The following is a 26,388-nucleotide window of genomic DNA, read 5'->3' on the forward strand; positions in this document are numbered from 1 at the left end:
TTAATTTGTTTCTAGAATATTTGAGATGTCATGAATAGTGGTCAACCGATATGGGTTTTTCAATTGCCGATGCTGATACCGATATCTAGAGAGCAGGATGGCCGATATATAAATGCCAATAAACATATTACTATTTAACAACATCAAATCTGAAACAAAAACTTATTTTATGCTATATTTACTCAAATTTGCATAAACTTGAAAATAAAAAAAAACCTTGAAAACAGAAAATGTTGACTATCCATTAAACAAAATATTTTGGAATTCACACAAGGGAAACTTAACACTTCTGTTAATCGGCAAACCGAACACTGTTATCGGGCGATGCAGATAATCGCAAAATGGCCAGATATTGGTTGATTAATCAGCCTGCCTTATATATAATGAAATACCAAATGTGATTGAAATTAGCATGAAATGGTTCACCCTTTCCTGAAGTGGTTATTTTGAATAAGCATTATCTTAATTTGTTACTCAAAAAAAAAAAAAAAAAAAAAAAAAAAATGCATCTTGCTGTCTCAAAAGTATTTGCATATGTTGACAAATTTTACCCTATAACTATTGCCCCTATTGATCATATCGCTTCTGAAAATATAGATTTAACCACTGGAGTCTTATGGATTACTGCTGCCTTTAGATGCTTTTGGCGCTTCAAAATTTGGGTCACCATTCACTTGCATTGTGAGGACCTACAGAGCTGAAATATTCTTCTAAAACTCTTCATTTGTGTTCAGCAGAATGGCTTCAGCCATCTGGGATGGCATGAAGTTGAGTAAATGATTACAGAATTGTCATTTTTGGGTGAACTATCCCTTTAATTATGGGTTATAGGTACTGAAATGATAGAAGTAGTAGTATAGGTCCTACAATAATTTAGTAATCTCTAGCAAATGTTTGTAACCCAACAATATGTCATATAATTTTAGAAAGCCCTTAATTCCCAGAGCAGCTCACATTCCTGAGCTTATACAGAATCACAAACACACAAAAGCCTCTTTTCATGTCCCGGCTTTGGTAGAGCTTACTTTTTGGCACACATGCCTTTGAAAATTAGACCAAAAGTAAACACGATTATGTAAATGTATGACCAAATGAAATTATGTATTTTTTCAAAAGCACCTTTGTTTGGCTTGATTCTTCTCCTACAGTAATGCAGCCCTCACAGGTCTATTGTAAATTGGGTCACAAACAATTTTTGGAGAGGGTAAGTAGAAGTTTATTCTGGCCTGGAATACAGGCAATATTTATTTACTTGCAAAGTCCTTGAGACTTTCAGGTGTGATTGCATATTTAGTCGTTTAATACTGATAAATAGAATTTAATTATGCATATATTTTAAGTAGATCTTACTCTAAAAATTTCTAACAACTTGCAGATCCTCAACTGTGGACCCTTGGACTGAATAACTGATATACAGTTTTAGTTTTCCAACAGAACATCATGGCGCAAGAAATATGTGTTTTTCTATTTTCCCTGACGGCTCTTGGTGTCCTTTATACCATGAACAATGTTCCTGCATTTCAAGAGTGAGTATTCTTGTAATTTATTAGGCTATTATTAACATTTATATAACAAAAATCTTTCTACATGAGGACATTTAACCGCAGGCAAATGTTACATGTAACTGTTCCATTAGCTCAACTGGTAAAGCATGGTGTCTTGGGTTTGATTCCTAAGGAATGCATGGAAACATAAAAAGTGTACTGTGAGTCACTTTGGATGAAAGTGTTTGCTAAAGACATAAATGCAAATGGTACGTGTACCTTTCACCTTAACACTTGCTTCAAAAAAGGGCACATTTTCAGAAGCCACATTTGAAAAGCAAAGTTACTGCAGACCTGATAAATGTAGACTATGGAAGACAAATTTACATTAAGAAGAATTTTCACAGACTTGTGCATGTTCAAGTTTGCTTTGTTTCTCTTTCTCTTCCACCTGAGGGCAGTGAAAGCGTATATGATTGATGACTGAGCAATCGCTTCATATTGATTTAAGGCATTTTGGTTATTACTCTGACAAGTGAGAGGAAAAAAGGAGTAATTGATTTACTCTAGACTCTAGCTACTGCCTTTAATAACAGGAAAAACAGTGTGTATATTATTACTTTATACATTAGAACCTGAGGAAAAAAAAAATATTAGGTTTACATCATTCCAGCATTTACATGATGTAGGAAATTAAATCCAGTACAAGCAAAGAAAAATATACACCACAATGTGTGAATATCTTTTACCAGACTTCTCACAAAAAAACTATCAAACAGGTCAACACATTAAAAACTAATCAGCATCTTTCTTGCAACCAAGAGAATTCAAGTCAGAATTAATCAAAATATTTTGATATCTCCATGCCAGTATTTATTCATATACAGTTCTATGAAGCCACAGTCTTGGCTAGGGGCTGTATCAACTCTCATGTGGTGCTCTCAGGCCTGGTTCTACGGGGGTGCTTGAGGGTGCTAAGCACCCTCAAATCAATGTTGGAGCACCCTCAATTGCAGACCAGGGCAAACTGATCCTGAACGTTTTTTTTATTTATTAGATCCCTAGGACCTAACGCGCCTCCACAAGCGTTTAATATGTTCAGGGTTGCCAGATAATAGATGTGACCCCGTATACCATACCCCCCCAGAGATTTACTGTATACTTGCACAAATTGGAAATATTCTGCCTAATGTTATACTTAATCTGCCATCTACCATGCATGTGAGTGCACGCCCTCTCTCCTCTTCTAAAACAATTTTTGGTAACTATCTGTTGTGCGATATTCTGCTTAACGAATTGTGTGATACAGCCACTCCGTGTCCATTCATGAGGCTCCGTGTGCAGTTTAGTGCTACTAAGTCTGTAAGGAAACCTTTTCAGTAAACTCACGCTTACGTCCACATTTGACATCTGGGAATCTGCACGTGATGATGTCGTACGTTTACGCGAACAACATTGTGCGAGACCATACGAAATAGCCAACTCGTAAATTATGTACGAATTTCCATGAGATCGGGTTGGGACACCTCTGCTCAGCTGAATAGGCTATGTAAGCCTGTATATTGGCAAAGCAGATTTCCTTGAATCCCAGCGAACACAAAATCCCTGCATCAAAACTAATAAACGTGTATGATTTTGCAAATCAGTATGTACTAATTTGCAGGCACAGCATTTTGCTGTCATTTTCAGCGACAGATCATGCACAGAAAAAACGAAGCAATAAATGTTTGTAGATTTCAAAATATTTTCTTTACGTTGATTTAGTAGCATTTAAACAATGTGTAATATGATACGTCTCCACTTTATACAGAGCACCTCCACTATATTCAGAAGCACCTTCTGGATCTGGAAACAGGGCATGTCTCAAATTTTTGCTGCTGGTGCTCTGGGTGTTGGAATAATTAGTTCTCTCTGCCAGCCCATTCAACTCTGTTCACATATTCAAGACAAGGAAGAGCATGCTTACTTACACATAGGTTGAGAGTGATTGTGAATTTTGTAAAAAATGTATCAGAAAAGAATTATGCTGAAAACATTAAGTATGCTGCCTAAAAAACAGCTGAAAAACAATTATGTGGTGGATTTACTTAATATATATATATGTAGCATTTTTGCATCACGATTTTTAAGTAAATTCAACTTATGGTCATTGTATGTCAGTGTTACTAGACAAACTTTTTTAGATATACACAAATGTATCAACTCAACGAGTAAGATTTAACAACTAATGGCACGTTGTTTTAAATTAACTTTAATATTATTGTTTCTTCCGAATTTAATTGGCTCAAAAGACAATAATTACTAAGGATTCCCCAAAGAAATGCAGATAATGCTGTACTTCAGCTACACACATTCACATGTGCAATAAAACTACGTGTTGAACAGAATTCACCAAAGGAAACACTAATGACCCTAATGGTGACACAACTAATTACAGTAAAACAACATCAATAATACTAAAAAGTGCAGAAATCTCTATGATATCTTAATAACAGCTAATTAAATGCCCCAATAAGTTCCTTATTACCAAACAAACATGCTTAAATTATTCAAGCACAAGGGTTTATGGGTATTCCTCACAACCTCAGTTCTGTACTTGATTTTTAAGCCAAGAATTCTTTCTTTTACTCTATGTATCACTCTAAGTTCACCTTATAATTAATATTTTGAGTTGTACACATTAATGAAAAATAAAGGTATGTTCAGTAATGTTTTGAAGTTTGTTGAAGTATGGCTTACACTGACACCTAGTGGCCTGGATGCTGCATCATTTAAACACAGTAGTTTTCAGTTACAAATGCCATTGTAGAAATTCACTATGAACAGTAGGAAACAAGGATTACTTTTATCCATGAATAAAAGTGTCCAATAACAGGGCAGTTACTGAGATTAAGTGAGTATTCAGTTGGTCATGTGATGATAATGTAGCTGACCCCATGAGGCACCCCTGCTCCATGTAGAATAAAAGAGCTTTTATAGGCTTACTGATGTGACTGAACTCTTCATCTCACATGAGTGGTCATGATTTTATACATTTGTTTCAAAATTACTATTAGTTTTGTTAGAATTAAAACTTTTGCTTTCTATTGTTAATGGTGTGTTTGATACTGCACTAAGTATTTTAATGTGTTTCTGTTGTGATTTACACTAAACTAAAAGTTAATACAGTACGTTTTTGTTTTTCTACATGCAGGCCAGTGGTTATTCTGGAAATTGGAGTGGCTGTTCTTGCGGCAGTGTTTCTCTTGGTCTACCTTGCTACTCGCTACAATCCTCCGAAAGACCCTTTATTCTATGGTATGAACTGAAACTGACATTAACAATTTTTTTATTCTCATAATACCCCCATACCATATTACATTTGGACACTCAAATAAATAAGGAACAAGTCTCAAAAACAGGGACTAGAAATGGTTTAAGGAATGAAAACAAAAACGAACAGAATTTTTTGTAGAATGTTACTGAAAACAGGAACAAAGTAAAGCCATTTAGTTAAAACATGACACAGTGTGTGCTTGCAGTACAGGATAGAGAGATTTATTAATTGATTTTAGATGGCTAGTTGTATACAACATTCTAATAATTTTTGGTGATTTATTTAATATTAAGCGAAATGCTGGAACTGGAAAAAATAGCATTTCTGCTTAGAACTAACCAGTATTAAAACCTTACGCTTTTAATCCCTGCTCAAAAACATATTCAATTTCCTTGGTCATTCATTCAATATGAACACAAATAAAACTTTGGCATGTGTTTGGCTGTGGTATGGCTAACTTCTGAGTGCAGTTTTAATTCTGGTGTAGTTGTGGTCCAGTAACGGCTGCTTTCTGGGGATACGGTGGACACAGGAAAGTTATGGCTGAATTTTGTCCGCTTTCTGTTGTGAGTCTGGTCAAATTTCGGCCAATTTTGGACTGTAATTCCATGTGGTATGTGGGCCGAACTCTCTCCTGAAATGCTGCCAGATCCGGCTCAAGCCTATTTTGCTATACATTTCAGTGAAAAGACAAAACTGCCATTTTATTGGGACAAGTCAGTTAAAGTGTGTTTCTTATTTTTATGTCTTCCCACCCTCACGCTATGAACCCAATAGAAATATCTTAGCTTCTCCTATTGCATTGTATTGCTGAAATTGTGTTAGTGGTGTTATTACAAAGTGGTGTTATTACGTATGACAATGTCATGGCACACAGCGTGGAACAATATAATTTTACCTGCTGTGATGGAGGAAACATTAAATGGGTCTGCACTGCAGAGAAAGGGAGAAATGAGGGAGATCTGTCACTATCAGACTGGGTATCTGTGCTCAGCAGACGCCAAGCAGCTTTACTCTTTAAGCCGTCATATCTACGAGGCTGTCAATCAGATACCTGTAGATGATGGAAACATGGCAGTTTACATTATCTAGTCTGGCAATCCAACCATGAAATTGGATACATGAAAAGTATTTGAACGAATGTATACAATAACACACCAGTCTAGAGATGCGTAGTACTACTCTGTAGTACTCGTTTTGGGCCGATACTGAGGGGTAAATACTCGTACTCAGTATTGGTGTCATCTTTTCCTATTTCCAAGTAGGAGTACATTAATATAATGATGTGGTTCCACATGTATGCATAGTGCTTCTAAGACCAGTTTGAAAACATGAGAACATTTTCATGTTTAAACCATTTAAATCTAGAACATCAGTTTTTTTTTTAAATCCATCTATACCTGATTAATGTGGATTCTCTCACGTGCACGCGCATTCTCTCTCTTTCTCCCTCCCGTGCGTGTGGTGCAAGAGCTCGCATTCACAAGCGCTTGCCAGTCATCCAGGATTTTTTTAACGGATAATTCCAAATAAAAGACAAGAAAGTTAAGAAAGAAATCATTTAAAACTAATGCGTGAGTTTTCATTTCATATGAAACTCATAGTTTACACCAAACAGATTATTAAGTGTAAATCATGTTTAAGATTAGCAGACAGGCAGTCAATTCATTAAGTGATGAACTGTTTCCTTACAAAAAGCAGTTCATTCAACATCGTGAAGCATCTTCTCCATAGACATCCATTCAAAAAGAAAGGCCTCTTGTCTCCTTGCGACATAGAATGTCTAGGGCAGCGTTTTTCAATCAGGGGTGCCATCTGGCGACATCAGGGGTGCCGTCTGGCGAGATCAGGAGTGCCATGTGAAAAATCCTTCAAGTATTAAAAAAAGATGATTGAAGAGAAACGCTTTAGACTACTTCATCATCCTGTTAAAGACATGATACATCTAACCTGTACAGGTATTTTTTCTGCCTTGTGAATTAGTCATTTTAATAACAAGGCCTGTTTAACGATTTACATAAAATAAAATCTGTATTATTAATAATATACAGTACTGTGCAAAAGTTTTAGGCACTTGTGAAAAATGTTGCATAGTGAGGATGTCTTCAAAAATAATGCCATAAATAGTTTTCATTTATCACTTAATGTCATACAAAGTCCAGTAAACATAAAAAAGCTAAATCAATATTCTGTGTGACCACCTTTGCCTTTAAAACAGCACCAATTCTCCTAGGTACACCTGGACACAGTTTTTCTTGGTTGTTGACAGATAGGATGTTCCAAGCTTCTTGCAGAATTCACCACAGTTCTTCTATCTATATAGGCTGTCTTAATTGCTTCTGTCTCTTTATGTAATCCCAGACTAACACGATGTTCAGTGGGGGGCTTTGTGGGGGCCATGACATCTGTTGCAGGGCTCCCTGTTCTTCAATTCTAATCTTTTCTATTTGCAAAATTAATGTTTGGGAGTCTAGCATTTATATTTCCTTTTGACACACTAAAGCTGAAGATATAAATAACCATCTTAAGACAAATGCTATTGTGAAACATCTTATGTGCCTAAGAATTTGTACAGTACTGTACATGCATAATATGCAAAATATCATCTTATCTATCTATCTATCTTTCTTATACATATTATCTATTTTCAATAAACATAACTGATTTAGTAGCAAGGTTCCCTCTTTCAGGATTTTATCTGTTAAATGTCTGTGTATTTTGTCAACTTTAAACTGGAGAGCATTGACTTATTAAAGGGATAACACCACACTTAAAGGTACAGTTGACCCCAAAATGAAAACTCTGTCATCACTTAATCACCTTCATGTTTTTGCAAACACATATGGCTTTCATCCGTGGAACTTAATAGGAGATGTTAGGCAAACGTCTCGGCTACTGTCATAACCTCCGTTCCCTGATGGAGGGAACGAGACTTTGTGTCGATGTAGTGACACTAGGGGTCGCTCTTGAGAGCCCCGAACACCTCAGATCTTTGAGAAAAGGCCAGTGAGAATTGGCGAGTGGAATTTGCATGCCACTCCCCAGTACATACGGGTATAAAAGGAGCTGGCTCGCAACCACTCATTCAGGTTTTGTGCTGAGGAGCCGAGACAGGGTCCTGGCCATTTCAGTGGGTAGTACAGCGTTGTGGCAGGGGGGATACAACATCTCGTTCCCTCCATCAGGGAATGGAGGTTACGACAGTAACCGAGATGTTCCCCTTCTGTCACTCACTCGACGTTGTGTCGATGTAGTGACACTAGGGGTCCCTGTACAAAATGGCACAACTAGCTGAACCATGTTACGTGGACTGCCGGTGCAGGTTCAAGCAAGCTGCTGCGTGTGTAGTAGCAAGTGCACCGGTCTGCACGTAGCCTCCCCCAACGCCCCAAAAAAACGTTGTATAGTTCCACACATCCCTGGGGGGGGAAGAGACATATCAAGTATGGAAGCAGGCCGCAGCCTTTTCTCTCTATGTTTTCTCTCCACAGAGTATTCAGTTATTCGGCTGGGGCCATTTTAACGCTCAATTTATGCACCGGGGAAGGTGTTCTTTTCCTATCCTATTATTTCAGGGGGAAAAGACCCCGTGGAGACCACATCCTGCCCGGAGGGGAGGTAACATGTGGCAAGCACGTCATGTGGGCTCAGAGCCACACATGGAAGAGGTAGGTCCTGCCTGAAAGGGGAGGAGCTCTACAAACATGGCGACCGGGACAGAGAGGGCTCTGTCGAAGGGAGACGCAGGTCTGCCGACAGGGAGACCGTACTGCGGAAAATACATCACAGGGGGTTACCGGAGTAACCAGCACCTGTGGAGCACCTACCTCAGTAAGGGCATATTAGCACATGTACTGATTCCGGCTGTGAATTCCTCTGCTGAATTCGCGAGCCACAGGGCTAGGGAGGAAGGACATCCAGGGTTCACGGGTTCGTGAACTCGCATGGGAAAAGAAGCGCACATCTTCGCCTCTTTGGAGGGGAAAGGCGCTATACGCAAGCGATACACCCGGCCAGCTGTCCATATTCCCGAACTTACCTGTTCATACCTGACAGAACATGGGACGAAACGGCTCAACCCGGAGATTGTCGCCCAGCCCGCTGCCCTGCAGATGTCTGCTAGAGAGGTGCCATGGGCCAGCGCCCACAAGGATGCCAGACTCCTTGTGGAGTGTGCTCGTATTCCCGAAGGGAATAGCAATGGCATCCACGATCCAGTGAGCAAGCCTATGTTTGGAGACAGCTTTTCCTTTCTGCTGTCCCCCAAAGCAGACAAAGAGCTGCTCAGAGCATCTAAAGCTCTGCGTGCGATCCAAGTAGATGCGCAAAGTATGCACCCGACACAGCATCGACAGGGCTGTGTCTGCCTCCTCCTGAGGCAGCACTTGCAGGTTCACCACCTGATCCCTGAAGGGGGTTGTGGGAACCTTGGGCACATAGCCCGGCCGGGGTCTCAGGATTACACAGACCATACTCCAGGCAGGTATCGCTGACAGAGTATGCTTGCAGGTCCCCGACCCTCTTGATGGAGGTGAGCGCAATCAGAAGGGCCGTCTTCAAGGAGAGGGCTTTCAACTTGACTGACTCTAGAGGCTCAAAGGGGGCTCCGCGAAGTCCCAGGAGGACCATGGAGAGATCCCATGAGGGGAGCAGGTGTGGCCTAGGAGGATTCAGCCTCTGGGTGCCTCTCAGGAACCTGATGATCAGGTTGTGCTTCCCTAAGGACTTACTGTCCACTGTATCGTGGTGTGCCGCTATGGCGGCCACGTACACCTTCAAGGTGAAGGGGGACAGCCGTTCCTCCAGCCTCTCCTGCAGGAAGGAAAGCACTGACCCGACTGCGCATCTTTGAGGGTCTTCAGCTCGGAAAGAACACCAATTCACGAACCAACGGCACTTCAGGGTATAAAGCTGCCTTGTGAAGCGAGCTCTGGCCTGAGTGATTGTGTCTACCACTGCTGGTGGTAGGCCATTTAGGTCTTCCATGTCCCGTCCAAGGGCCAGACGTGGAGGTTCCAGAGGACTGGGTGCGGGTGCCAGATGGATCCCCGTCCCTGAGAAAGAAGGTCCATCCTCAGGGGAATTCGCCAGGGAGGGGCTGTCGCGAGGAGCATGAGGTCTGAGAACCAAGTCTGGGTGGGCCAATATGGGGCCACGAGGGTGACCTGCTCCTTGTCCTCCCTGAACTTGCACAGGGTCTGTGCAAGTAAGCTCACTGGGGGGAACGCATACTTGCGCAGCCCCCGGGGCCAGCTGTGTGCCAGCACATCTGGGCCAAGGGGGGCCCCCGTCGGAGAATACCAGAGTGGGCAGTGGGAGGTTTCTCATGAGGCAAATAGGTCTACTTGTGCTTTGCTGAACCGACTCCAAATCAGCTGGACCACCTGGGGGTGGAGTCTCCACTCTCCCCTGAGTGTCACCTGCCATGACAGCGCGTCCGCTGTGGCGTTGAGGTTGCCCGGGATGCGAGTGGCCCGCAGCGACCTCAGTCGCCGCTGACTCCATGTCGCAACTCAGCGGGCAAGTTGCGACATGCGACGTGAGCATAAGCCACCTTGCCGATTTATATATGCTACTGTCGCTATGTTGTCCGTCTGGACCAACACATACTTGCCCCGGATCAACGGCAAAAGCCTCCGCAGGGCGAGCAATATTGCCAGCAACTCGAGGCAGTTGATGTGCCAACGCAGTCGCGGCCCTGTCTAGAAGCCAGCGACTGCGTGCCCGTTGGTCCGAAGGGGAACTGATTGTCTCAGTTACCATTCAATTTCATTGTATGGAAAAAAAGATGAATAAAAGTGAATAATGACTAGGACTAACATTCTGCCTAACATCTCCTTTTGTGTTCCACAGAAGAGAGAAATGCATATTTAACTTTGGATGTATTAGTATTATGAGTTTTATTAACCCAACAGCCCCCCTCAATTTGTAAGTTCTCAGAGGGTGCCGTGACTGAAAAAAGGTTGGGAAACACTTGTCTAGCATTACGCTATTCTATGCTAACCTTGAAGGCTCAACTTTCAGAATGGCTCTGCTCGTGCCAGACGATCATTGTTGCCATAAACACAGCAACTTCAAAAAAATCATATGCTACGTATAAAGATGAAGCTGGAAAAAGTGATAGGAGTTACTACTGTCTGTCACTTTATTTCAGCCCAATAACACAGTATAAAGCAATTGAACAGATGTCTAACTCAGTCAGGCTCAACACAACAAATCGAGAACAATCATTTAATAATAAAGCTGCACTGTCCTCTCAGTGAATGTACAGAACAATATTGGTAAAATAACAACGATAAAGCATAAATAACATGTACGCGTTAGCTTGGATACTTTTAAAGGTAAGCTATACCTTATTAAAACAGTCCTGAATTGTCATTTTTAATTACTGAAAATGGTAATATTGGCAATATTAAGATATCAAATGCATATAGAATGGCATACGTTTACAAACACAAAACTACTCATATCAGTACTCGGTATTGGCTGATACCCAAAACTAGGTACTTCAAAAATTGGTATCGGTGCACCTCTACACCAGTCTTTACTTTTATACTAACCATTTCTTACACTTTAAAGGAATGTTCAAATCACGTTCGCATAATTAGTGACGAGCGCGATCCGGAGGTTGCCCTTTTCCCTCTAACGTTACATTTTTACTTCACTGATGGTTAGGTTTAAGTTTGGGGTTTGGGTTGGGAGTTGCAGTTTATAAAATATGCATTTCTGTTGACTTAATTACATCCTGTACAGCTGAAAACAATGTTTTGTACATAATAAGTACATTGTTTCAAATGGATAAGCACATAGTAGTTAAGGCCACCTAATATAAAGTGGGTTCCAACTCTCTTCACAATTTGCCTTTGGCGCCCCTCCGTGGAAATTTTACCCAGAAAATGGAGCTCACACGTTTCCATATGCCCAACAACACTTACCACTTTGGCCACTGGGGGCAGTGTTTCGAATATCGGTAAGCACAGACCGATTTTAACTAAAGAAATCTCAACATACTGTTTCTGATTTCACTGTGAGATCAGTCTGGCTCAATATTGATTAAAAATAATTTTGACTCGTCGAACATTTATTTAAAAACCCAGCAAAATCACATGTTAAGTATGGCACATACAATAGAGGTGAATAGGGCCAAAATATACTGTTTCAAAAGTATAGCCACCAGACATAAACATACGTGTTAATATAATTATACTATAATAAAATAGTTTTCTAACCTTATCTCTGTAAAGTTATATACAATATTATATCTTTGTTGTCATGACAACGCAAAGGCGGTTAGCTCTGTAATCCCAGTTATTGATTTTATCAAACTAAAATCCTGTTAATACGTATAAGACTTGTGGTTATACTTTTGAAATAGTGTATATTTTAAGTTCCATTGAATGGGGCCAGTTCATTAATGTTCATATTTGTTCATAAACATTACAATTTGTAAGTGCTACTGTAACCTGGATTTTTGCTCACTTTTTAATTGTAAAATAACTGAGGGACAAGACAAAATTATTTTTACACATATAGGGTTAGTAAGCGATTTTACCACGCTAACCATATTAACACCTACTGTATGTTTACTTCTTGTGGCTATACTTTTGAAACTGTGTATTTTGGCCCCATTTACTTCCATTTCAAGTGCCTTATTTTAACTATGGTTTTTGCATATTTTATTTGATTTTTTAAATAAAGGAAGTTTAGGGTTAGTGATGAGTTGAAATGATTTTTGAGGAAATCGACATTATGCCACAAATGCTGTCAGTGTTGTATTGAGCTTAACCTGGAACATTCCTTTAAACAAAGACTTCTAAAACTTCCTAAAACTTCTTTCAGTTCCACGGACAAACTGCCTTGCAAAGAAGATTGTTAAATCCCACGGACAAAAGCTTTCAGCGATGACATTTACACTCATTATTTTTTGCCTCCATGCTTAAGAATTGTCCTTCTTCGTGTCCCCTGCCACTCATTATTTGTCACCCAGACGCTAAGGAAATGCCACCATGGGTATTCTCTATCTCCACAAAGTGCCCTTTTGGCACATCTGTGCACTAAACCAGAAAAAAAACTCAACGAATTGCTCCAAATATAAATTTCTTATTCACACCTCAGCTTGCAGACATCATTATCCCCATCCACCTTGCCAGAAATCAATAGCTGGAAAGAGTGAAATCCTTTTAATATAGAGAGTGAGAATAAAGGTAGTTAACTCTTGATAGGGCTGTTGAGTGCTGCAACATCTTATTATAGAGGCTTTTCTTTGCACAGCACATCAGCCTCAGTGGCTTAGAGCTAAAGCCCAAAACATTTTAATTCAGCATTTCGAAAACGCCAATAAAGCCAAGCTCATAATCCCATGGTGGAGAGATGCCTTGTCTTGTTAAGCCTGCAATTAAAGTTGAACAAAGTGATTGAAAATTATTCTTTTATCATAGCCAAGAGCTGTCTTGTCATTTTATGAGGAAAAATACACTATTGTTCAGTTGCAGTCCAGTTAACATGAACACATGTTTTAAAGTGCAGAAAGTGCCACAAGCTAATTGTAAAATACATTAAGCCTTGGCGTGTGCAAAGAATGTACTTTGCCATTTGCAATACAAGATTGTAACCAATTATTACATGGCTTCCTGGAATATTCTGATTGGTCAATCACATCATTGTAAGGTCAAATATTTTGTGTATTTTTTTACTGTTGTCTCAGGTCTCCTTAACTGATAGTTTTACTGCTCTCATAGCATTCCGCTGTCACTTTCTTCTCACATAATAACATAATATCAACTTGGATCAATATTTAATGTCTATTTATTTATTTGGTTGGTAAATGTGTAATAAGTGGGACAATGAACAGTCAGCTTTTCATTACTGCAAAATAAATCCCTTGATACAACCCACTGGATGATACAAGATCCCTCAGCTTTGCTATGGTGACGGCCATGCATACATGTCAAAAACGATACTTTAAATGAACTGCAAAAAAACAAAAGACTTGAGCATGATTGCATATCCGTTATGACTTTTCTTGCCCAGTTTTTGCAGAGTTTTCCTTCACGTGTGTCATTGACCTTACAAGTGCTTTGGAATATGATGGCTTTGCTTCAGGGTTCATGGAGTTCTACCAGAAAACGGTCAGTATGATGTGAGGAGAAAGTCGAGTTGATGTTATTGATCGCTGGTCTCATCCTGCTGATCTCTGAACCTTCTTGCTTTCTTGGTTCTCCAGGGTGAGCCGTATCTTGGTACATCCTATGCTATCATGATGTGCTATTGGGATGGTATTGTACACTTCATCATCTACCTGCTACTTGTGCACCGCATGTCAAACTGGTTAGTTTTATGTGTACTTGAGTTATTTACTCTATGTACTCTGATAAAAGTCTGAGCTGTAAATATGTCAGAGGAATCGTTCACCCAAAAATGAACACTAGTTTATTCGAAATTGAAGAATGAAAGGGTGTGATTTCACTTTGAACAAAATCTGGCCAAAACAAAGGTGTTTTTGAGTTTGTTTGAGTTTGAGTGTGTTTTACAATGGCGTGCAGATTTTTTTAGTGAACTGATGCTAACTACCTACATCTGAACGATTATTCGCATAGAGATATTTTCCAAGAACATGCTCTGTGATTTTTTTGTTTAATTAGTCTACAAAAAGAATCAGATCTACTCAATTACTCCTACTGTAAGTGCCCATTTACTCTGTTGTTTGATATGCTGCTTCACTCATGTGACGTCTTGAGCTGAAAGCCATTCACACATCTGCCCAAAGTAAGTTATGTCTCTTATCAATATTCTTTTCTACGCATTCTGCTCATTAACACTCTTTTATACACCCATCTCAGCAGTAGGATCAGTGTCATCATAAATTACAATAACCAGAGTGTAACTGGCGCATGTTATGGCCGCGTATAGCGTGTTAGCGTATTAGTGCCATGAATGCAAAATGTAACATTACAAATTACACATTATCTACTGTATATACATTACTTTAAATCATCATCGAGTGGTTAAAACAGCTTCTTTTACTGATCTCCTGTGAATTCCACTCATAGAATAAAGCATTAAGTCGTTGATAAAACATTTCAATGTCTCATTAGTTAAGGTTTTACTTGTGTATCCTCATATTTTATATTGCTCCTCCAAACGCCTCTCACAGTGGCTTAGCCGGTGTCTGAATGTTCGCAAACCGTTGCTCAGCTGTTTCAAACTTCTTTTTGGCTCTGAGCGAAGGCCATAAGTCAGAACAGTCTGAAGGTCTGTACAAAGTTTGGTGGATGTAGAAGAGCTGAAAGCTCTTGGAGGTGTTAGAGTTAGAACCCTTACAAAAAATCTAGAGTTCTGGCAATCTGGCCGCAAACAAATTTGCCACTCATTATTTTTACATGCAAATGAGCTTGTGATTCACCACAAATGTTTGCCAGAAGTTTGCAGCTCTTCACCAGTAGTGGTGAACCTGCAGCAAACCTTCAGCAACAATGAACAATTTACTGCAAGTTTGCTGCAAATTTGCCATTAACTCTCGATTTTTTAAGGGAAAGTTTGGTCTTGGTTTAGGGATTTAAAAAAAACCTTTTAACCAAGTTTGTAGAATAACAGTATGTTGGCTTTGTCAAGCCAACATAACTAAGGTGAACAGGATGTGCCATTCTTGAATTATGGGCAAGAACAACATGAATTTTGGGGGATGAAAAAAAAATATGTATATATATATATATATATATATATATATATATATATATATATATATATATATATATTAGTATTGTACACAGGGTGAGGAAATACTGACAGAATTCATTTTTGGGTGAACCATTCCATTTTAAGGTGACACTTCACATAAAAAGTACGAGTCAGTTCTTACTGTTATGTTTAAAAGGAGGTGGATGTTCCTGTCCGTGTCAAATTAGTGTGTCCTATCATGGCAGGCAACAATACCGCACATTGGGGCTCTTTTGGGCTGGATCATTGTGTGCCAACATGGTAGTGTTTGTACCAGGAATAGTGGTTGGTAAGTCAATTTTACCAGGGAATATGCTTTTGCTGCATCTAGGCAGCACATACTGCCATAAAATTAACTTAATCCTCTCCATATTCTGAACAAGTACCAATCATTACATAAGACACTTCTTGAATGCATTTTCTTTTCCTATGGCATATTTAATTGCAGGTAAATATGGTTCAGAGATCCGTCCTGCCTTCTGGCTCAACATGCCCTTCTTGCTAGTGCCCATATGGGGAACGGTGTCCCTTTTCTCCAGACCGAGGGATATGCCTCTTGTAGGTGCATCCAAGGTAAAGAACCACATTTACACCACTGACCTAGTTTCAAATGTTTAGTAGTTCTTTTACAGTATAAAATTGTATTAATCCATTTCTGTTGTGTCTATCAGGCAGAACGTGAGCAGAAAAAATCTTTATTCTGGCGCCCCCTGGATCTGCTGTTAGTAATTTACCTTGTAGCTGCCATGGCTTTCACTATCTTTAGAGGATTGGTAAGTTCAGACTTTGTCTTTACCATAACTTGTTAAAAAGACCAGCATAGGCTGTGTTTTGAATTGTGTCTGGTGCCCAATATAGGATGCTGGCTTCTTAAATAGCTTAACCAGGAAGAATTCCATTGTCAACCATGTTCGTCTAAGCTGGTCTTGTCAGCAGGATATGTTTGGTTACTAGCTCAAAACCTACTTAAAGATTGGTGAATCTAGTATGGGTCTGTGATATCCTCTCCCTCCACGCAGGCAGTTCTTGATTGCCCGCTGGATATCCTCAACAAATATGTGACAGAGTATGAACCATATTTGAAGGATCCTGTGGGGTTCCCCAAAGTTATGGTGAGCGCATATTCATATAACCTACCACAGAGTACTAACCTAAAGCTCTCAAAGTAATCACATTCATTTAGTTTCAGACAAATGCATTCAGGCAGATGCCAAGAGCAAACCCCCAAGCATACTCTGCTTCTTAATATAGGCTTAAATTTATTAACCTTCTTTAAATGACTGTGCGGCAGTGTTAGGAAAGCTACTTTGAAACTGTAGCTTCTCAAACTACAAGCTACTCACAATTTAAAGTAGTTTGATTACAGTCAATTCTTTTTTTCTTTTTTTTTAAGTAATTAGCTACACAAGCTATTAACAAGAAGAATCTAAATACATTGACGCTATTTAAAGGAATAGTTCACTCAAAAATGAAAATTTGCTGATAATTTACTCACCCTCAGGCCATCCAAGATGTATCTGAGTTTCTTTCTTCATCAAAACAGAATTTAAGACTTTTAGGATTTCATTTCAGGCCTCCTCCTTTAATCAATGCAAGTGAATGTACTCCATTTTTTTGATGGTCCAAAATGCATATTTAGGGTGCATCAAAATAATCCACATGACTCCAGTCGACAAATAAAGTTCTTCTGAACCCAAACGATTGATTATTTTGAGAAACAAAACAATACTTATATACTTTTGAACTACAAATGTTCGCTTCCATACATCTCTGTGATGTGCACTCATGAGAGGGATGACGTAAGCTCGTTGGTAAGGTCATGCGTCACGTGGAGGAGGAGGCAGGAAGCGCGTCATTGTTTACAAGAGAAACTTACACAGAGCACAGAGCCATTCACAAACCAAAACAGTCCAAAACAATTTCAAAACAATATAAAATAAAATTAAAAATCATTTCCAAATAATAATAAAAAAAACAAACAATGTAAACAATGACGCGCTTCCTGACTCCACGTGACACGTGACCTTATCAACAAGCTTACATCATCCCTCTCATGAGCGCACGTCACAGAGATGTATGGAAGCGAACATTTGTAGTTAAAAAGCAGATTTGCCCCATTCACTTCCAATGTACAGAAAGTGCCTCACTGTAACCCAGATTTTTGCTTTTTTTTTTTTTTAAGAAATAGAGAGACAAATTGAAAGTAATGTTTATGGTAATCAATATTATTCCACAAATGCTGTTGATTTTGCTTAACTTGTATTGAATCCAGAATATTCCTTTAATTATAAATAAATCGGACTTCCGAATGCTACATACTGTATAAGAGAGAACATTAGGAGAGTGTTTTCAATAAATAAAATTGTTAATGCACTTTAAAAGATCGATTTCAATTGGACTTAAAACCCCTTAAACTTTATGGAGGGGGGCGCTATATCGCAAAATAAGTTCTTGGATACATAACTCAAGCATATGAGGTATCATTTGAAAGCTTAGAATCTGATATTTTCATAAAACACCATCACTTTTGTATTTGTGTTACATAAAATAACAAAATTAGGGCTGGAAACATCCGCTTTGCAAATTAGCGCCACATAGAGGTAATGTGGTAGAAATATTCATATGAATATAAAAGTATTGCACATAACACTTTATCACATATCATATATCAAATGAAAGCTCTCATTCTCAGGAATGTAACTATACAGTTTATTTTGTTGTACTAATACCACATTTGGAAAAAATGAGTAAAATATGATTTCTGTAAGACATCAAATACAAACCCGCCAATCAAATGCGCTGATCACTGCTGCTGTAAGCCCCAAATAGCCAAAAACTTTATATCTGCCTTTACCTTACAGAGTTTTCTAAAACATTTACCATTTTTTACTTGTCTGTGAGCTTGATTATGTGACTAGTCCAATGTTATATCTTAGATGTCCAAACAAAATATGCCATCCACCAGGAAAAGCATGCTAAACAAATCATCGGAACATTTTTATTGACTATTAGGGATAAAATGTTATACATCATCAAAGGGGATGATCTCAGCTTTCTAATGACACCTACAATGAGCTTCTAGTCCACTCAGAGGCCGAAATATTCGATGAAACAATGTAGGTGGTGCATGAATTGAAAATTGGACTGAATGTCTATGGACGAGCACATGTTTGAGGGCTAAAATACGTAAGAGCACAGTCTACATTTCAGATCTACATATTGTGATGGAAGGTGATAGAGTCTTTTTAAAACATCATGTGAACACTTTAGTCCATTTACCGAAATTGTACCATTAATATTTTTGTGAAGTCGGACTAACAGACCAAGATAATGCTATTGTAGCTCGACTTTGTCCAGCATGTTTACACGATAATCGTATGGCAACTGGCCTCTGCATTTTGTGCTTGCTCTGAAAGACTTGTATTACCAGTACTTCCGTAGCTGACGTCGTTCTTTTGAATATTCGATTATGCACTGTGTCATGTATATTTGGACTGACAGATGAATACTGTAGCTCAGCTCGGCTACGCAAAAACACTCTGTAGCTCAATTATAACTGATAAATGGCGATGTATCATTTTGTCAACGCTACATGTTGGAAAAAGTAGCTTGTTAATGGAAAAACTACAGTTTATTAAAAACCGTTGTCACGCTACTAAAAAATGTAGTAAAGTTAGTAGTCAGTACTTTTAGTTTAGTTATTTACTCCCCAAAACTGCTATACGGTACTTGCTAGATAGGCATTACTCATCATTAGCACTTAATAATTGGAATTCCAACTCTGGGTGGCTTCTTGTCACCTTGGTTAGTTAAAGAATTTCTTTCTCCACTGTGACAACCTACAGCGAAGGTACCTTTGTTTTTGTTTGGATTGGGGTCTTAGTTTGGTCAATAGGTTATCAAAAGGCCTTGTTCTATCTGGAGCCCAGGCACAATAGCAGCCTATCGATCAGGCTGGAGATGTGCTGTGAGAACTTGATAAGCTAATCTCACCCATGAGTCCTGGCTGAGCCCCTCCATCAACTCTCAACAAGGAGAGAGTGTCAGGGAGAGTGTGTGACATGAGTGGTAATGTGTTTGATAAGAAATCAGGGTACAACAGCACGTATGTTTGAACAGAGCCCAGAGACACGGTTCGATCACATAATGTGTTTGTGCTCATAGAGTTGGTGAGAATGTTTATGCGTACTGAGTGAGGTTGTGCGAAATAAAAAATGTAATTGCGAATACCCTTTGAAATTCAATTCAGTTACTGGTAGCACACAGAATGCAGAGGTGTAAATCGAGTTTGAATTTAAAGGAATGTTCCATTATTCACGTAAACATTATACATGTTAAAATGATTTTGACCGAATCGCTTAAAAACCTTATTTGTATAAAGTTATATCCAATATTAGAACTTCATTGTCATATATGATGTAACAAATCCCTGATTTTCTGACACTAAAATCATGTTAACACGTATAATGTTGACGTCTTGTGGCTTTACTTTTGAAAAAGTGTGTATTTTAACGTATATGGACTGTAAATGCACCATTTACTTCCATTGTAAGTGCCTTACTGTAACTGTGATTTTTTTTTCTTTTAAAAGGACAAGTCTAAATTATTTTTTTGTGGAAATCAAAATGATGTCACAAATGCTGTTGATTGAGCTTAAAGGAATAGCTCACCCAAATAATTTACTCACCCTCATGCCATCCCAGATGTGTATGACTTTCTCTCTTCTGCAGAACACAAATAAAGATTTTTAGAAGAATTAAAAAATCACATAATTCAGCATAAAATAATCCATAAGACTCCAGTGTTTAAATCAATGTCTTCAGAAGCAATCTTCAGTCAATCTCCACTGTAAACGTTCACTATCACATTCTTCTTCTTGTGTTTTTGGTGATTCGCATTCTGCATGCATATTGCCCCCTACTGGGCAGGTAAAATAATTTCTACCAAAAAAGGACTTAAATATTGATCTGTTTCTCACCCACACCTATCATATCACTTCTGATAACATTGATTTAACCACTGGAGTCGTATGGGTTACTTTTATGCTGTCTTTATGTGCTTTCTGCGCCGTCAAATTTTTGGCACCCATTCACTTGCATTGTATGGACCTACAGAACTGAGATATTCTTCAAAAAATCTTAATTTATGTTCTGCAGAAGAAAGAAAGTCATAAACATCTGGGATGGCATGAGGGTGAGTAAATGATGAGAGAATTTTCATTTTTGGGTGAACTATCTCTTTAACTCGTATTGAACATTCCTTTAAGGAAGTAGAGTTAAAAGGGAATGAAATTTAAAGAAATTTAGTTTTTAATAATACATTTCATTTTTCAGTATGTTACATTAGAGAGATATTTCTATATTTATATTACTCACAATATTCTAAAAAAATATAAATAAAACTTTGATGTCAATACATATTTTATCTGAACGTTATCGGAAAACTATGTGATGAACATTTTCTGGTGCTGTATGGCAAAATGAAAATGTATTTTGATTAAATAAACATGCCTAATAATCAGTTTAAAAATATTCTTCATATCAGGGGATAAATTAAATTAATAGGGAAATTCATAAATTATAAATAAATTGTAATTATTATAAATTAATAAATAATTATTATATATTAAATTAATAATACTTAAATAATTATAAATTAATGGGCATAATAGGAATAATTATAAATGAATAGGCATAATTGGTCAAAATGATTTAATTATTAAAGTTCTGTCACAAAACTTGTGTTAGACTAATGAAATTTGTCTGTTTTGTAATCGTGTTGGAATTTCTTTTTATTGCAATTGAGTAAATTCATCTGTTTGCCATTACAATTAAATTGTCAATTCAACATACTATGGGGTGTCCAACTCATGAACTGAAGAGGAGCCAATTCTCAAATTCTACATTTGTGCAATGCTGGTGCTGAGTTAAAGTGCAAGTGAAACTATTTTATATTTATTATTATCACTGTGTGTGCGTATGTGTGTGTGTATGTGTGAGAGAGAAAGAGTTTAGCATTTGCCTTCAGGCCTTCAGTTTTATTGAAGGTGATAACAAGAATCTACATTTGCAACACAAAAAGCAATTGTTTACTCCCTAATCACACGTAATATGTCCATATGTTTGTGCTTTTGATTATACCACAATAATGTGTGAATGATGAGGTGAACTCTATACAGACAGCCTGATCTGTATTCAGACAGAGTACATGAGTTGCAACAGCAATGGTGCCCTTGAGCATAAATGAGTTGGACCGCATTCATTTGCAATCAGAGCATTGGTGTGTACTGGCAGGGCTGGTACTGTTGACACACAGGTACAAATAATACTTGTATTATGATGTCGTCTATGCCACAGATGTTGCTCCTCTTATTCCATGCGCTTCCAATGCTGGGTTCATTTGCATATGGGTTGTGTACACCTGGCTGCACCTGGATGCTGGATTGGACCATATATTTTGCAGGTGCAATTTTACAGGTGAGGCACGGAAAATTTACAAACAAATCCAATATTGTTTCAAATCCATACTGTATATTTGTGAGATCTTGCAATTTGAAGCTCTGCAGATGCTGCAAAGCAAGAAATTATCAATGAAATCTGAAATTTTGCTAAGCAACTTAATAAATAATGATAAATAATTTTATATAATTTCTCATTGTATATAAAATATAATTTATATAATTAATATATAATAGAATTCTTTATAAATATTTTTTAAAATAATTATATATATATATATATATATATATATATATATATATATATATATATATATATATACTGAACAAAAATATAAATGCAACATGCAACAATTTCAAAGATTTTACTGAGTTACAGTTCATTTAAGGAAATCAGTCAATTGAAATAAATTCATTAGGCCCTAATCTAATCTAATCTAATCAATGCGTATGGAAAATTTCTGGAATCTTTTATTTCAGCTCATGAAACATGGGACCAACACTTTACATGTTGCGTTTATATTTTTGTTCAGTGCATGTATATCTATCTATCTATCTATCTATCTATATATATATATACTGTACTGTATATAAAGCCTATTTTTGGGACCATTAAGACTGTTTGCATTGTGATATTATTATGATAGTTTTAACCACATTTCTCACCAATTCTCATTACTGTAATGAAAAACAAAAAAACAGATATAAATTATTTAAATTGTAAAGAATAGATACAACATGGTAGTATTTGTTGAACTGCATATATTTAGGTGAATTTAAAGTAAAAAAAAGTCATATGGCAGTATTGTTTACTGTAATTAAATAACAATATCCATATAACAGTAATGATAATCTGATTATAATCATTTGGAAGTCATCCAAATATGGGCAGAGAGGATCGTTCACTCTAATTGCATATGACAACCAGGCGATGGCGCCAAGTACATGACACAAACTCAATGATGACTTAAATGGCATGGAATGGAACTGAAGGAGATTTTGTTACTCATACCTGCATGCTTTGGAGAGAGAGCATACCTTTAGTTATTGTTGTATTTGCATGTGTAATTAGATTTTATGTACAATTATTATGTTTTATTTGTTTGCTAGAGGCTTTTGTATGCTATCATTTTTTATTGCTTTGTAGTATCAGCAGTATCAACAGTACCAACAAAACAAAAGCAGTTTTTTTGGAGCTACCTAATTTACACCCTGAGATATATAATGTAAAATCAGAAAATAAGAAAACAAGTTTTTTCAGATTTTTCAGCAGTTTCATAGACTTCAGAGTCTCATAATTTATCATAATCTATATCATAATTTTTTTACATTTTTCTTTAAAATGATACCAAACACTTGACCCTTCCATGTTTTTGTTTTTGTTTTGTTGAGTTATAAGCCTTCAATTTTGGGTATGCCACTGAAACAGGAAATCTTTAAAAAAAACAAAAAAAAAACATCAGAGCTTAAAGGGTTAATCAATGTATAATTTCATATTTCTTTCTTTTGATGTAGGGGTGAAATATGACCTGAAAATGTTCTTGACAATATTCATGAGATTCACCCATATATTCACATATACGAAAGAGACCATTAAACTGTACTACGTTCAAAGCCCTTGTTCTGAACAAGCCCATCTAGCACTCCTTTAACTCTCAGTATGAGGCCTGAGCAGTCAGCATTTCTAATCAAAGACCTCCAGTAGAACAGGACTTCACTGTAGTTTCTCTGTGGGCTTCATTTTAGATCTCATACTCTAGATATTAATTAATGTAACGCCACCTCAAAGCTAAGAGGATGTCATTGCTGCCTATTCATCTCTACTCAGCCATTAGCAGGGGTTCCTAATAATACATTTTAAAGTCTTGACTGTATTCTTATTGTGTTCCCTTCATTTAACTTCACAAAGGTGTCGTATTAAACTAGATTTTTCCTTTAAATTTTTTAAAGGTGCACTAAGTAACTTTTGTCTTTGTGTCATCTTGGACTTACACTGACACCTAGCAGCTTGGATGCACCATCCTTTAAAATCAATAGTTTTAAGTTTCAGATGCCATCGTATAAATGTAGTATTCACAGTCAGCCATTATTAATTTAATCAATGAGTGAAAGTGCCAAATAACAGGACGGTTACTGAGATTAAGCGGGTAGTATTCGGCTGGTCATGTGATTCTAACATGGCAGCCCCCATGTACGGACCCTCTCCATGTAGAATAAAACAGCTTTTATAAGGTTACTGATTTAACTGGAGTCTTCATTTTAATGTGAGTGGTCATGATTTCCTACATATATTGCAAAATTACCATTAATGTCTTTAGGAGTTAAACTTTTTTAATGAGGAAAAAATTACTTAGTGCACCTTTAAGTTACATGCCAAAGTTAAACACTTAGAACTGAAAATAGTATTTAACAGCATGCAACCAACATTGCAAAGAAATAACATTTTAACTCTGTCTGATCCACCATAGTGCCAGTGGTCACATATCGGAGCTTCTCTGCATCCACGCACTGCAGAAATGTACAGAATTCCTACCGCGGCCCTGGTGCCCGTCCTCCTCCTCAATTTGCTGTATGCCGTGGGTCCTGTACTGCTCGCCTTACGCTGCAAACGAGGGCCAGACTACTTCCTTTCCATCGCACCTGTTGGCCAAACCAACCATGAGAAGAAATTAAGCTAAATCAACCAAACTGATAAACACTGCATACTCTTAAAAACACTGACTTGAAAAGGGTAGTTCACCCATAAATGAAAATTCTGCCATTATTTACCAAACCATTTGTAACAAGGTTCTTAAGATGGGCAAGGAGGAGGCGGGAACCAGCTGAACAATCAACGTAAAACTTTAATAACAAACTGAACTCAAACATGACATGCAAAACAAACAAAGATGCACATTCACAGCTTTGTGCGTCTCTCTCTCTCTCTCTAACTGGCATTTCCGGCTCGTCCTTATCCCCCTCCCAGTTGATTAGGACAATTCAGCGCCGGGCGTGCGTCCTCACAGCCTGGCCATGCCCTCCTCCTTGTCACACTCCTCCACAACCCGATTCTGGCCGAGGAAACCTCCGGCTTGACGTACTCCCCTCCCTTCCTGGAGGGGAGGTGTTGCCCTTCCGGCCGTCCTTCTGCCGGCATGTCTTCCCCACCTCTTTGGACCCTGGGAGAGACGAGGGGAGGGAGAGGGGAGAGGGAAAGAGCAAGGGGAGAGAGAGAGAGGAGAGAGAGAGAGAAAAAATGTCTCGCTGGTCCCCGGACACGCTGTCGCCTGGTCCTCAGCCACTCCTCCGCCCCCTGGCAGATGACAGCCGCTCCTCCCCTGGTGGACAGCAGTGAGTCCTCCATCCCCTGGCGGATGGCAATGACTCCTCCGCTTCCTGGCGGATGGCAGTGGTTCCTCCGGCTCCCGGCAGTGACTCCTCCGTCCCCTGGTGGACGGCAGTGGTGAAGACTCTAAAACAGCGCATCCCTCCTCCTTCCCGGGTTTCGGCACCAGTGTAACAAGGTTCTTAAGATGGGCAAGGAGGAGGTGGGGACCAGCTGAATGGTTAACATAAAACTTTAATAACAAACTGAACTCAAACATAACATAAACTGCAAAACAAACAAAGACGCAAACACACAGCTTTGTGTGTCTCGCTCTAGCGTCCTCACGGCCTGACCATGCCCTCCTCCTCATCATACCATTGATTCATTTCTTTCCTGGAACACCAAAGAAGACAACTCACTTTTGGCGCCACTCTGTGGACATTTAATGCGGAAACTGAAGCTCACATGTGCCTATACCTTCAACACATCCAGCTTTGGCCACTGGGGGAAGTGGTTTGAATTTCGGTAAGCACAGACTGATTTTGGCAGAAGAAGTTTTGACCTACTGTAGCCACATTCATCAGTCTGATAGGGAAATTACATCAGAATGAGTAATTGATGACAGAATTTTAATATTTGGGTGAATTATACCTTTAATACTGCCATGTTTCATCAGATTCTCAGTCCAAAAAAACACATGTCAAGATTTAGTTTTAGTGTCAAAGCACTAAATATTCAATTTAAGAGCCTGAGACTTTTAGATTTACATGAAATCCTGTTAATTTGGTAATCACATAGGTTACAGGACCTCAACTTCTAAATGTATTAGTGTGTCAGTTGCCAGAGATTTGGCTATTACTAAATTCTTCATGAGAAAAACAACACTAAATTGCATGAGGCAGAGATCATTAAACCACAGTATACAACAAGACCTTTAACAATGTGCAGTTTATTTGCCCTCTGTCCTCAACTGTGAAAATGTGATCTGTGGCAATTCCAGTTTGCTTTCTTGACTCCCAAGTTCTGTCTTTCCCAAACAAATGTGATAGTTACATAAAAAAATTTAATAAATGTCAAAACTTTCTTGAGTTTGTGTTTTGGAAGGTTT

General features: G+C 38.3%; 1 protein-coding gene across 1 annotated transcript; it reads left to right on the forward strand.

Moving 5' to 3' along the window:
* Positions 1–1,171: 1,171 nt before the first annotated feature.
* On the forward strand, positions 1,172–26,357 carry tm6sf2b (transmembrane 6 superfamily member 2b). Its single transcript, XM_051694001.1, has 11 exons — positions 1,172–1,204; positions 1,376–1,526; positions 4,678–4,781; positions 13,831–13,928; positions 14,024–14,127; positions 15,723–15,805; positions 15,965–16,089; positions 16,188–16,289; positions 16,536–16,628; positions 21,873–21,992; positions 24,442–26,357. Exons 2-11 carry the CDS (start codon positions 1,441–1,443, stop codon positions 24,649–24,651), a joined length of 1,125 nt encoding a protein of 374 aa, XP_051549961.1. The 5' UTR covers positions 1,172–1,204; positions 1,376–1,440; the 3' UTR covers positions 24,652–26,357.
* The last annotated feature ends 31 nt before the right edge of the window (positions 26,358–26,388 follow it).

Source organism: Myxocyprinus asiaticus, chromosome 49 (assembly GCF_019703515.2).
Source record: "Myxocyprinus asiaticus isolate MX2 ecotype Aquarium Trade chromosome 49, UBuf_Myxa_2, whole genome shotgun sequence".
Taxonomy (NCBI): Eukaryota; Metazoa; Chordata; class Actinopteri; order Cypriniformes; family Catostomidae; genus Myxocyprinus; species Myxocyprinus asiaticus.